General features: G+C 36.2%; 1 protein-coding gene across 1 annotated transcript; it reads left to right on the forward strand.

Moving 5' to 3' along the window:
• The first annotated feature begins 5,594 nt into the window (after window positions 1–5,594).
• Window positions 5,595–10,480, forward strand: LOC124866174 (macrophage mannose receptor 1-like). Its single transcript, XM_047361853.1, has 6 exons — window positions 5,595–5,609; window positions 6,174–6,224; window positions 7,167–7,565; window positions 8,284–8,625; window positions 8,703–8,806; window positions 8,889–10,480. The coding sequence occupies exons 2-6, from the start codon at window positions 6,185–6,187 to the stop codon at window positions 8,991–8,993; spliced, it is 990 nt and encodes a 329-aa protein (XP_047217809.1). The 5' UTR covers window positions 5,595–5,609; window positions 6,174–6,184; the 3' UTR covers window positions 8,994–10,480.
• The last annotated feature ends 3,604 nt before the right edge of the window (window positions 10,481–14,084 follow it).

Here is a 14,084-nt window from a genome sequence, read left to right on the forward strand (position 1 = left end):
GAAATCCTAGAAACCTATTTAATATGGGATTTAAATGACATGTCCTGGTCAAAAATAACACCAAGGTTTTTTAGTTTTTTAGTTAATTTAATCCCGTCCAGGTTAAGTGATTGACTAAGCAGTTTCTTTTTTAAAGACTCCAGTCCAAAGACGACAACTTCTGTCTTGTCTGAATATAGAAGCAAAAAATTTAAAGTCATCCAAGTTTTTATGTCTTCAAGACATGCTTGTAGTCTATCTAACTGGTTGGGTTCATCAGGATTTATGGATAAGTAAAGCTGAGTATCATCAGCGTAACAGTGAAAATTTATCCCATGCTGCCTGATAATTTTACCTATTGGAAGCATATATATATATAGTAAAGAGAATTGGCCCAAGTACTGAACCCTGTGGTACTCCACAATTAACCCTGGAGTTTAAAGATGATTTATCATTTACATGAACAAACTGGAATCTGTCAGGCAGATAAGATTTAAACCAGCCTAGTGCTGCTCCCCTGATCCCTACAGCATATTACAGCCTTTTTAAGAGAATATCGTGATCGACTGTATCAAATGCAGCCCTGAGATCTAACAGAACCAGAACAGACACAAGTCCATTATCTGAGGCCATAAGAATATCATTAGTGACTTTCAGCAGAGCTGTTTCAGTGCTATGATGAGCTCTGAAGCCTGACTGAAACTCTTCAAACAGGTCATTGCTGTGTAAATGCTCACACATTTGATTAGCAACTATTTTCTCAAGAATTTTAGATAAGAATGGAAGATTGGATCTAGGTCTGTAATTTTTCAAGTCATCTCGATCAAGCTAAGGTTTCTTAAGTAAAGGTTTAATTACAGCTAACTTAAAAGCCTGTGGTACATATCCATTTACTAAAGATAGATTAATCATATCTAAAATGGGGCTGGTAATCAGAGGGAACACTTCCTTAAATAATTTGGTTGGGACTGGGTCTAACATACAAGTTGAAGGTTTAGATGAAGTTAATATTTCTGATAACTCAGGAAGCTTCACAGGATCAAAACAGTCCAAACACAAATCAGGTTCTACAGTTATTTCCAATGTTGTCTCACTTGCTGAGGATAAAGTAATCATCTTCGGGAGTATGACAAAGATTTTCTTTTTAATAGAATCAATTTTATTTAAGAAGAATCCCATAAAGTCATGGCTGCTAAGAGCTAAAGGAATGGATGACTCAACAGAGCTATGACTCCGTGTAAGTTTAGCAACTGTACTAAAGACAAACCTAGGATTATTCTTGTTCTCTTCTATTAATGATGAGAAATAAGCTGTTCTAGTTTGGCAAAGTATCTTTTTATACAACAGTAGGCTATTTTTCCAGATTAAGTAGGAATCCTCTAGGTGTGTAGAGCGCCATTTTCTCTCCAATTTTCTAACATTGTGCTTTAAAGTATGCAGCTCTGAATTAAACCAAGGAGCTAGCCTCCTATGAATAATTACCTTCTTTTTCAAGGGGGCTGCATTGTCTAATGCACCACGCAATGGTGAAGAAACACTATGAACAAAAGAATCAATTTGTGAAGGGGCAGAAACAGTATTATTGACCTCCATTGCGCTTTTCAGTAATAATGAGGAAATTAAAAGTGGAACAGATTCTTTAAAGGTTGTTACAGCATCACCTGATAATGAGGTGTGGAGCTCCTTCTCTGCTGTATTCCAGCTGTCTAACACCCCATCACCATTTTACAAGCCTACCTTGCATTTCAAATGCAGATAAAGATAAGCAGCTTTGAGAAAATAACGTCCCAGTATCACCTCAACATGCTGAACGCTTAAAGTGACTGCTATGGCGGGGGATTTAGGCATACTTTTTGTTTAATTAAGCTAATATTCTCTGACCAATTAGCTTACTTACCCAGTCCTTGCATAGCAGCAAACTGTATACTATACAGCAGTCATCTCAGTAAACATGCAATATATGTAATGATACACATATTTCACAAATTATGTAAAATATCACTCCAAATGAAAGAATTGTTTAAAGATTTGTTAGGGTCAAGTTTAAATTTCAATTGATTTCAGTCACCTATAGAGTAATAAGTGCAGTGATAAAGCTTTTTAAGGAGCATGAAATGAGTCCAAAAGCAGACCAAAGCTAAAGGTGTACACTTTCCCAGGAAAGACACATTTACATTATTAGTCCCTATTCCAAGCAAAGGCAAATAGAGTTGCAGAGAGATTTCCGATCCATTCAAATTGAACTGAACCTGTTGAAGTATTTAAAAAGAATAATTTGCAAAATTCTCCAAGTTTCAATCTACACCGTTTTTAAATCAAGTTTGGGGCTCTTCTCTCTGAAACAAGCTGTTTATAGACATGAAGCCCATACAGCAGTGACTAAACACGCTTTATGATCAGTGTGCATTAGTATGAGCTTACTCTCCATTTTTTTCACAATCCACTGTGTGTGTTCTTAGCATATGTTCTGTTATCTATGGATATATCAATTATCACTCATACTTTGAATTTCCTTCAAATATTTTTAGGCAAGCCGCAATCTCCTGCAAAGTAAGCAATGAAACAGGCTCAGGTTCTTTTATTTGCTTTTAAACATTTTAATGGACAGGCACCCCTTCCCTCTCTGAGCTCCTACAGCTACACATACCTGCCTGCTCCCTTCGGTCTATCGACCAGCAGCTCCTTAAAGTGCCAAAAATTAAGTGTAAACATAAAGGCGATCCTGCTTTTCCTGTAACTGCCGTCACATATTAGCTGGGCCTAATCGCTCTGCAAGTTTAAAAACCTTCTTCAAACACACTTATTTGCAAAAGCGTTGTGTAATTCCTGAGAGGTTGGCTTTTATTTTTTTTATTTTATTTCCTTTTTAATCTATCTTAATTTTTAGGATATATATTCAAACTTGTTTGTTTTTAACCGGTTTGTTTCCTGTATGTTTTATTTGCCAAATGTTTAGCACTTTTTGAACCTTGGTTTGTCTTAAGGCGCTTTACAAATAAAGATCGTATGGTATGGTATTGTATTTTTAATCTCTTATTCAAAGCAGCACTTTTAGGAAAAATCTGACAGTCATACTGTTGAATATTACGAAGATGACGTTTCCCATATTATTATGCTCTCAATAAATTGCCATTGTCGTCTAAATCAGATGTGAGCATCTACTGTAGAGTCAATCTGTGTCGCTGCATACATTCTCTGCACTATTAGAAATAATACAACTAGGAATAAAATGGCTGACCAAAGACTGCAGCTCAAAGGGGATTCTAGGATCTGACATTTAGAAACGTCTGCTGTAGTAATCCCTCTGATCTATGTCTGTCGAGGAAATCTGGCTCACACTTATTTTCAATAATCCTGCAGTTCACTGAGGGTTGATGCATGTTTATTTTCGCACATGTGTCTTAAGTTTCCACCACAACATTTCAATAAGGTCTGAACTTTGACCAGACCAATAACCATTTCACTTTTTTACATAAACTGATTAAATGTACTTAATTATTACCGGTCTCCCAATTTCATGGATGGGTTGGATAAGCTTGCCTTGATTACTCTAAACAACCCAAATGTTACCTATCTACATTCCTAAGATGAGAACAAAGTAGATTTAAAAAGCTCTCATTTGGCATGGAAAAAACCTAGGCTGAGTATGAGAACATTATAACTGCATGTCATGCCAGGCTCATACATGAGTGGTTAACTGTCAGCTTGATGGTCGAGGGTTTAAGACAACATGCATGTGAAAACAACCCTGAAGGAAAATGGAAGACAACCCAATTCCTCCCAAATATAAATTTATCAGTAGGACAGACTCAATTACCTGCATTATGCCACCTAATAGAAACTTCCTCCCTGGGGAAAATTTAACTGTATTTGGATCCTGGTACAAAATAGATATCAAACTAATAGCATACCTGTTTGAAGATGATCTTATGACCTTTACTTCTCTGCAAAATACCTATGGCCAACAATGATTCTTCTGCCAATTTTCCAATTCGCCACTTTGTATCTTTAGGTGTTGCTGCTGCAGAATTCTCACGTGTTTCCAGGGCCCATATAAAAATTCCTTATCAAGTTCACTTAAAAAAAAAAAGGGGTTTATTTCAGGTTTCTATAATGTTCTGCAGAAACATGATAGTAATAATGTTGGGAAGGCCCACAGCAGATGGGAGGATGACCTGCAGAAGGTTTATGATGGTAACACATTTAAAGAAATCCAATAAACGACAATACATAGACAGCATAGGACTCCATATTTTTTCTGTGAAATAGATGCCACCAAACCAGCCCTAAATGTAAGACAGGAATAGGAACATACTATTTATCTGCTTTTTTTGAGGAATTCCCTTATATATCTAGGTTCTGCAATTGTGAAACTAAAGAATCATGACAGTTTCCACAGGCACTGCCTTACCCAGAAAAAGGAATAAAAACTAAATAAACTACTCTTCTAGGGACTTGTGATAAACTTCTTACTTTAACTCAGCAGTGCAGAGAAGTCTTTACAGTTCTGCAAATGGAAAGCTATATGCAAAAGTAAGAGGTAATGTGGAAAGCTTCAAGATGTTCAGAACGTCTGATGGACTACCTGCCTGGTGATCTATAAGTTGGTATCCTCATGGAATGATCTCAGTCCACTTATTCAAAGGCTTTTGCATTTTATTTCTTGTTACTATAAGTTCTGTATTTGTTAAACTCATTTTTTGTCACTAGCATACATGTCAGTAATTGCTGTACTCTTAAGTGTTTTCAGGTCCCCCTCTCCATTGCTTCACCTAGTTATGCTTATTCCACTCCTGCACAAGGTGATGTGTTACATCAGCATTGTTTTGTGTTTTTTAACTTTAGAAATCACTGAATGACTGAAAACAAAAGTGCCAGGTGGAGAGACAGACGATTTGAAGGACGGACGGATGAGCTTCTTTTCTATGAAAACCTTAAATACAATACCTTTAGAAATAAAATAAAAAATATTTGCGGGCAACAGAGTTAGGAAGAAGCCCCGAAAAATAATTATTTTTCCATACTTTACTTCCTTTTTCCATACTTTCCCCTACAAATAAAATGACACATTTTTTTAAACTGTAGGAGCCCTGGAAAAACCCTGCCATCACATTTAAGAAAAAGAAAAGCAGGAGCAGCAACTGTTAGGGATTTATATTATTCTCTGACATTTTGCTCACCTGATGCACCCGCATAATGACCTGTTCCCTGTTTAAATAAATAAAAGCTGCACAGCGTCTGGCTACAGTAGCTCGATGTGATCGGTTCACTGTGATCGATGCACAACCTCGGGTATTTTGGCTTTTATCAGCAGCATTTATTCTAACTGGCCACTTAAAATATAAATTGAGATCCATGTAAACTTCCATTAGAGTGACATACGTTTTTGTATTATAAACAAGCCTGAACACAGTTTTTTTTATTTATTAGCCACACAGGGAAAAATATTATCCTGAAAATGTTTCTCCCTCTGTTTAGTTATTAACCATCTGTAATAATCTACATGCAGTGCAAACAAGTCAAACTTTAGATATGAAAATTTTTATTTTCATATGTAAAGGCCTGTGAATTCAGGGCTTATTGTGTTTCTTAGTAATGCATCCAGACATCCAGAAGCTGTAGTCAGACTGGTGAGTATGTCATATTATGTTTGTTATATGTATTATATACATTTCAACGATTATTATGAGACAAAATAGGTATCACAGCTGCTTTACAGTTTTACATCAGGAGAATGAGGAAATAAAACAATTCTCAGGGTTCTCACATGAATATTTTCATTATTCTCAGTGAACAAAATTTTGAATGTAACAAAAAAGCAAAAATGAAGACAAAAATTGGGGATTATAAAAATGGAGACATTATTTTATTATACAATTGCAATCCGAATCAGAAGACAAGAAACGTAGATATCGATTAATACAGGCTTTTGATCCTTTGTCAAGGAAAACTCTTTTCTCTTGTTACTTTGATCTGAATATTTGCAACTTTTTGGATCTAATAGGATAAGATCAATGGGAATGCTTATAGATCAATAACACAAATTAAGTTTACAAATTTGCAGACAGTCAGCTTACGTTAACTTTTAACTTTACTCTTCTAATGCAAACCTTAGTTCGCACAAAGGTAGAATAAATCCAAATAAACATTTACACAGGGGAATGTGAAACTACAACATTTTTTCTTGGATGCAGAAAATTCAACAATGGACCGCTGTTTCACTGTGATGATTCTTCTGTTTTTTGGTAAGAGCTTAAACACAACATGCAGATACACAACATTCCCAGATAAGGTAAGAAGTATATCTCATGGTGAGGCTTCATTTGTTTATCTCGACCATCACCTGTGGAACAACCTTTCTGAAACCTGAGGGCGGCTCAGAGTGCTGATGTTTCTTTAAAGCAAATAAAAAATGTGGCTTCTTATCTTTAGTAATTGTGTCTCATTTTATTTTATACTAAGTTGCTTCTACTGCATTTTTATTGCATCTAATCTTGATGCCTTAACAGCTTTTTATCTTTTTTTAGGACTAGCTTAGGTTTAATAATTTAGTGTCATTATATATTTTATTTATATTTATTGTTTTGTTGATAAACATCTGAAGTGTTTTTAGAAGTTTAAAGTTTTTGATGTTGTATATATTTGTCTCTGGTGCTTCCTCATTTAAGATTGTGCTGCCTACAGTCTGACATTTTTTCCCTAGTTGTCTAATAATTAGTTATTTACTTGATTAAGCATTTTTGCTTTTTGTTGATGGTTTACATGTTTTAATTTCTATAAATACACTTTTACATTTGATTACATGAAAAAAGTCCTATAAGTAAAACTGACAGATTAATGGGTCAAGGTGTGTAACATTTTAGGCAGTAATTTAAGAGTAGGATATTTGGATGTATAAAATAATTCATGTATTTTTTTATGTGAAACTTTAAGTAGAAACTGCTCTGTAATTTTAATACAAAAATGTTACAAATGAGTCACTAAAGGAACGAAGGATAGATGCATACATTTAATTTATAAGAAATGCAGCGAAGTCTGGAATCCCAAATATCTTTCACACTTTTTTATATTCTATCCCCACCTATAGAATTAAGTTATTCACATACTCTAAACTAACCCCTCTTTAACTGTATTAATATACAGAAACAATTCATTAAGCACTAACTATGGTCTCCATCAACATTCAGGATTTACTCTCGGCTCCTGCTCAGAAGAACGGGAGTTTCACTACATCAACATACTTAAGACCTGGAATGAGGCACGACAATACTGCCAAGAGAAATACACCGACCTCGCCAAGATTGAAAGCAGAGAGGACATAAGCAGGCTGAGCTCTCCTTTTTCCTACAGCTGGGTGTGGATTGGTCTCAGGGACGACCCACAGTCGTGGAAAAACACAATGGGGACTGATGCCAACTCCTGGAGATGGTCAACAACTGGAGAAACTGGAAAAACAGATTACCACAAGTGGAGTCCGGGTGAACCCAACTACGGAGACGCACGAGAAATGTGTGTAGTGATGACCAGTACAGGAGAGTGGGCTGATCGGACATGTAGCCTACACCGAAACTTCATCTGTTTCATCAGTCAGTAAAGAAATTACAGATTTAACCCTTTAAAATTGACAAATTTGGTCCAAATAACAATTCCTAAATTAATTTAGAAAGTGACAAAAGTCACGTCAAGGCTCAATTCAATCCACTTCATTTCAAAACAGGTGCATAAAAATGATAAAGACCTAAATGTAGCAATTAATTTGTCTATTTTATTGCATTATGTATCAGAAACTCTAATCGGTCTCTTTAATAACATATTACATTTGCTATCAGTCTCAAATCAATCAATAATCAAAGTGAAAACTACATTGGGTAGCCATCTTATGGCATATTTTACAGAAATAAATTCCATATATCTATATATATTTAAAATATTTATATTTAAGAATAATAATATTGACGCTTTAACTGAACTTGAATGCTTATATTGGAAGTCAGTAACTAATTGAAAAGTGAAGATCTTCGTTTATGTTTTAAAGAATAAATAAGCAAAGGAAACATAAAGAGCACATAAAAAGGAAAAAATGAGGAAGACCTTTAAGGTGCAGCAGGTTCTAACCAGAACCCTAGAACAAGGCTAGAAAGTGACTAATGTTGGGTCAAAAGGCCGTTTACCTCATGAAACAAACTTTGGATTTAAATAAATTGATGTCAGAAATATTGTATTTAAGAAGTAACTACAATTACATTTTAAAACACTAAATACAATTGTGCTGTTCAGCTTTTTGACTTTCATTTACTTTTGTAGTTACAGAGACAAACGAGAAGGAATTTGTGTACATCTCAGTCCAGGAAACATGGAGTTCTGGTATGACATACTGCAGAACATACTACAGAGACCTCGCAATGATCAAGAACGAGGCAGAAAACACTGAAGCCAAAAGGGCAAATCCAACAACTGCCGAAGTTTGGATCGGTCTCTACAGAGTGCCTTGGATTTGGTTCGACAAGAGCCAAACTCTCTTTCAACCATGGCTCTCCCACTCTTTCAATAATAACGGTGGTAAACAGCACTGTGGAACTGAAAATAACCTACATCAGTGGGCTGACGAAAACTGTGAATACAAGAAAGGCTTCATCTGCCATCAAGGTAGCTGTTAAATAAGAAAGAACCATTTTGAGCATTTACCTATTTATTGCTTTGAGGCTGATTGATGTTCTGTTCAGTTTTAAAGAAGACCACCGCTGTGAAGATGACGACTGTAAAGATAAAGTCTGTGACTAACATCAAGTGGACCGATCCAGCTATAAACTCCCAGATCCTCCAGCAGGTAAACCTTCAAGACTCATTGGTCCATTTGAATACCAGTAATAGATTACATTTAGGATTTAATTTTTATTTTCATGACCCAGCTTGGCACTTTGCTAACCCGTCAGGGATGGACCGACATCAAATTGCGATGGAAGAGTCTGCCAAGCAAAAATCACAAGGAGGAATGCACAAAATCACATGTTTAATGTTTTTATCCTTCTGTCATGCTGAACAAGGAACAAGGAAAACATAGAGTTAAACTAATACGAAGTCCAAGCTCTAATGTCACTATTGGCCAGGATCCAATCAAGAAGTTAATATCTGGTGTCTGAGATAGGATTGCAGAAGTTATAAAGTAGAGGGATAAACAACCGCAAATATTGACAAGAATTTGCTATTAAAAGCCTGTGAAATGTATTTGATTGTTGCCCAGAGAAACATGTAAAACCAAAATCTAAACATCCTCAAGATGCCAAACATTTCTTTCGCTGCCACAACAGAAAAATGAAATCAACATTTACATGGACTTTTACAGAGTTGCCAGTCCTGTTGAGAAGAAGGAATGAACCATTTAAAACAGGTTTGGATTTCAACCATTAAACAGCCTTTAGGAAATAAAATACAACTTCAAAGAGGAGTACAACTCCCAAAGAACTCCTTTTAAGCAAGCTACGTCCATCTCATCCAGTGAGACAGTAAAAATAAGGAGATATATAGCACTAATAAATAACTCCAGCATGGTGCCAAGCCCCAAGTTAAGGGTTACAACTGGTTGTAAAAAAAGAAGCAAAAGGAAAGTTAGGAATTGGTTAAGTGGGGTATAAATGACCAACAATGTGCCATTTGGTGCATTGCTGTATTTGGAGAAAATGCTGGGAACACAAAAATGGACATGAGTTTCATCTAGAAGGTGGGAAACAGTTCAAAGCTGCAAACGGTCTGAGTTCAAGCCTCAGGAACCCGTTACTCATGCTGGTCACCGCTCACTGCAAAGGAAGTTAAGTCTTCATCACTTTAATTATTTTGTTCATGTAAATATAAAAGGTGAAATTTAACAAAAACCAAAGGATATGACTCATGTGACAACACTGAATGAATTTATGGTTTTACCTAAAATATTTCTGCAGTCATGGTTGCAAACGTTGGATCTTCTTATCCATTTCAAGCAGATGGACCGCATACAAATGACTTTCAAAAATCAAATATACAAAACTGTCTCTCAAAGCAAATGTCTAAAAATACAAGCTGTAAACATTTTTCACTTAGCATTTTTTTAGTGAAACATTGTAAATGCATGGAGGGAAAACGGTTATCCCAAAACCTGAAGAAAGCAGCGCCCTCCATCTTTCCTCAAGCCAATCAATAGGCACCCTCTTAATCTTTATCTAAAAATAATTCCTGACTTTTGAAGCATTTTTAGGCCTCCAAACAGTCACACTTATTTAGCATAATAATAAATAGATTTTAGGAAATCTGACAGTAGCCTCTAAAGCAGGGGTGTCCAAAGTGCAGCCTGGGGCCCATTTGCTTTTAATATGTTTTGAATCTACAATCATCCATTACAATCCTTCCAATAGAAAGTACTCCTAGATCAGTGCTTCTTTGTTCTTTGTGTGTCTCTGCTCTGTTCTCTCAAACCCCCAGTAGGTCGTGGCAGAAGGCCGCTCACACTGAGCCTGGTTCTACTGGAATGTTTCTTCCTGTTAAAAGGGAGTTATTCCTCTCCACTGTCGCTACATGCATGCTCAGTATGAGGGATTGCTGCAAAGTCAACGCCAGTGACTGTCCACTGTCTCTACATGCTCATCCAGGAGGAGTGAATGCTGCAAGTCACTGACTGGATGCAATCTGCTGGGTTTCCTTGGATAGAAAAACTTTTTATCCAATTTTAACAAATAACTGAATCTGACTGCACTGTTCAATGATTAGGATTAATTGGAATGTATGTACCTGACTGTTGTGAAGTGCCTTGAGATGACATGTGTTGTCAATTGGCGCTATATAAATAAACTGAATTGAATCAAACTCGCCGTTTTCCACTTATTTGGGACTGGGTCGCAGTTTCAGCAGATACACCCAGACTTTCTCCAGAAAACCTCTACCAGGTTCTTTGAGGGAAACCTGAGATGTTTCCAGGCCAGCCAAGAGACATAGTCCCTCCAGTGGGTCCTGGGCTTCCTCCCGGTGGAGATGTTCCACGTGCCTGGAACAAGGGAAGTCTCTCTAAGCCGCCTCAGCTGACTCCTCTCGGTGTGGAGCAGCAGTAGCTCTACTCCAAGCTCTACAATAAATCTACACATAATCTGACTATTTTGTTTGTTTCAATAAAATCTTGCATCTTTCATTTATTATAAAGCACAGAAATAAAATACAAAATGTCAAAAGAATTTCTTTTAATAATTAAAAATAAATTGTGGCCCACACACGCTTTCAACTTGAAGAGAAATACTGTTCTTTAGCTGACTTTACCAAGTTTAAAGACTTAATTTACTGAACTTCCACAGTATGAACGTATATCGAAATCTTACAAGCTACTTTTCTCAACAAGTTACACTCACTGTAGTACGCAGCTTCACAAATCACAATAGCTGACACAACAAGCTGAGCTCAGGCAGCAAACCAGCACAGAAATACACGACCAAGACATATTCACAAATACTGACATTTCCTTGAAAGATACAAATGAAGTAACAGTAACATCTGGCCACGATTGATCAATAAACTAGTAGTACTCACACAAGTATTGGTTCCATGACCCAGAGGTTCACTTGTAGTCCATTCCTTAATGTGCTTTTGAAGTGCTTTCAATTGGGGGATATCAGAATTTTCAGCTTCCTTAATGGAAAGAAAAACTTGATGAAAATACACAGAAAAAAAGGTTTTGCACGTTAAAAAATGTAAGCTAGTTGCTCCAATGTTGCATGGAAACTAAAACTTGGAAATTGAAACCTGGATCTCGGAATTACATTACATGCAATTTAACGGTGCTTAAACCGTAAAACAGAAAACCAAAAGCATTGGGAATTGCCGGTTGCTGCGCTCACTGACCAGCCAAACTAAGAGCAGGACAAACCATTTACAATACATTTCTGAATATTTTATGTATTTAAACACGTTGTCATCACATTTATTGAGAGAGGCTGGATGGTGCTATGTGTGCAAATAGTATGTAACCTTTTTTCTTTTTACTTGAAAGTGCTTGAAATGGAGCTTGAGATTTGGTGTGATGAGAAATTTTATATTTTCCAAGTTATAGTTCTGACCCCATCTTACATTTTATTTTTCATATTAGTTTCTGATTCACCTTAAATGTAAGACAGAAAAACAAAAAAAAAATGGTTTAGTTATTAGACACCAAATATTATGCAAAAATACAAAGAGGAACATTCCCCCCCATGCTCCCCTCATAATGTACATAATTAGTCATAACGTTAGAAGCTGGTTCATCTGTTAAAATCTGAATATAATAGAATGATTATATATTTAATTGTGAAAACAGCTTCAGGTATGAGATAGTTTTATCTACAATAATAGACTGTTGGTAGGTTTGTCTCACTACACTAAAGAATGTGAAAAAAAGTAAAGTCTATTTTTATTATTGGCTGTTGTGGTGGATCTCTTGTGGTATCCCAAGTCCTTCTCTGATTGGTTGATCAGTGCCTTGCGATGATTTCTAACCGCTGAATCTGCCAGCTGCAGAGGCTCTGAGAATTAGTTGAGAACAAATAAAAAGAACCAGCACACGCAAAAGCCCAAATGAATGCAAACTCTGAAGTTCCTGCAAAGATTTTTATTTTTTTTTCCCACCACACCATAACAGCTGTTGTGCAGAGATTTTTCTATCAGTGGATCTGAGAAATCAGACTATGGGAACTGCTTAAACAATAATTGGCTGATTAAATAAATGAGGCCACAGGCTGATTCCGAACCACAGTAAGGCATTTAATTATTTCTTTAGTGGTGGTTCTGGTCTGGCAAGCTGTTTACTACTAAGGTGGGAAGAACTAATGATGATCTGCCAAATAAACTTCAATTTACAAGTTGCAAACAAAAAAAGCCAGCTGAATCTTTTATGCTGTCAGTCTGTTAACATCTGCATGTTTATGTTTATATCCTCAGATAACCCTAAGTCATATCTAGACTTTTATGTTTATGACAATTATGTTATCTTACAATTTAATATAAACAGATCAACATACCCTGATTCATGAACTTATCACAACCTGAACAGAAATGACTAATTATACAGAAAAGGCAGATTTTTCTGGGAATCAAGGAGGAAAAATATGATTAATGTTAAATGGGACAGAGGACAGAGACCGGAGAAGAGCTGGGGGAGGATGAAGATGAGGAAAGTAAAAGGAGGACAGGGAAACACTGAGCTGGGAGGGAGGTCCATCAGGAGCAGGCTGCAGGAATGTTTCACATGCCTGTCCTCTGCATGACCTCGCTTCCCTGGAGTGTGGGAGATACTGGGAGTAATTAGCCTCTTTTAACATTGGAGCTGGGCTGCCTTTCCGCCTCAATGGGGTTAGCAGTGGCATTGAAGGAGATCAAGTGTATAAATTCAAACAAAGTAACTTTAGCTTTTATTTTGGGTACTACAGATTATGCATATGCAGATTACCTTTGTGCATTTTATTTTGTTTCAGAAGTTTTCAGTCATTTCCAGTTGAAACAATAATAATGTGAATTACTTTAATTATTTTAAAGCAAAATAAATTTCCTTCCCCCACCCACAGAGCCATCTTGCTGCTGACCCACTTTATCTTCTGCTAGATTTAATTATGATCTCTCAGACTGAAAATATTTCTCACTTAAAGTCAAGGATCAGGAATTCAAACAGACATAGATGAAGAAAAACTGGGCCTAAACTGTATCGATTTTTGTACAAAGGCCACAGCCACATGGTTCTAATCATGAAATGTCAATACAGGAACCCCAGAGTTACCTGCTTTACTTCAGTACTTTCTATTTAAAATCCAATGTCTCTTCTTTAAACTTAAAACTCCATTACCCAGTAATATCAACAGACCTATATAATTTTAGCAGTAAAAGGACAAATGTCTCACATGCTCATATCAAAAGAATTGTCTATTAAACTAATATTCTTTAGGATTTAAATAATTTGAGAAAGAATTCAAACATGCGCACAGTTTTTCATAAAAATCTTAATTGCAAAAATGTAAACCAGCTTCAGTGATACTTTAACATGAAAAGAGAAATCTTCAATCTGAAATTTAAACCTCTAAATCAGGGTCTGGGAAAATACATACAAACAGACAGTTTAACTCCTA

This window comes from Girardinichthys multiradiatus, chromosome 3, assembly GCF_021462225.1.
Source record: "Girardinichthys multiradiatus isolate DD_20200921_A chromosome 3, DD_fGirMul_XY1, whole genome shotgun sequence".
NCBI classification, from domain to species: domain Eukaryota; kingdom Metazoa; phylum Chordata; class Actinopteri; order Cyprinodontiformes; family Goodeidae; genus Girardinichthys; species Girardinichthys multiradiatus.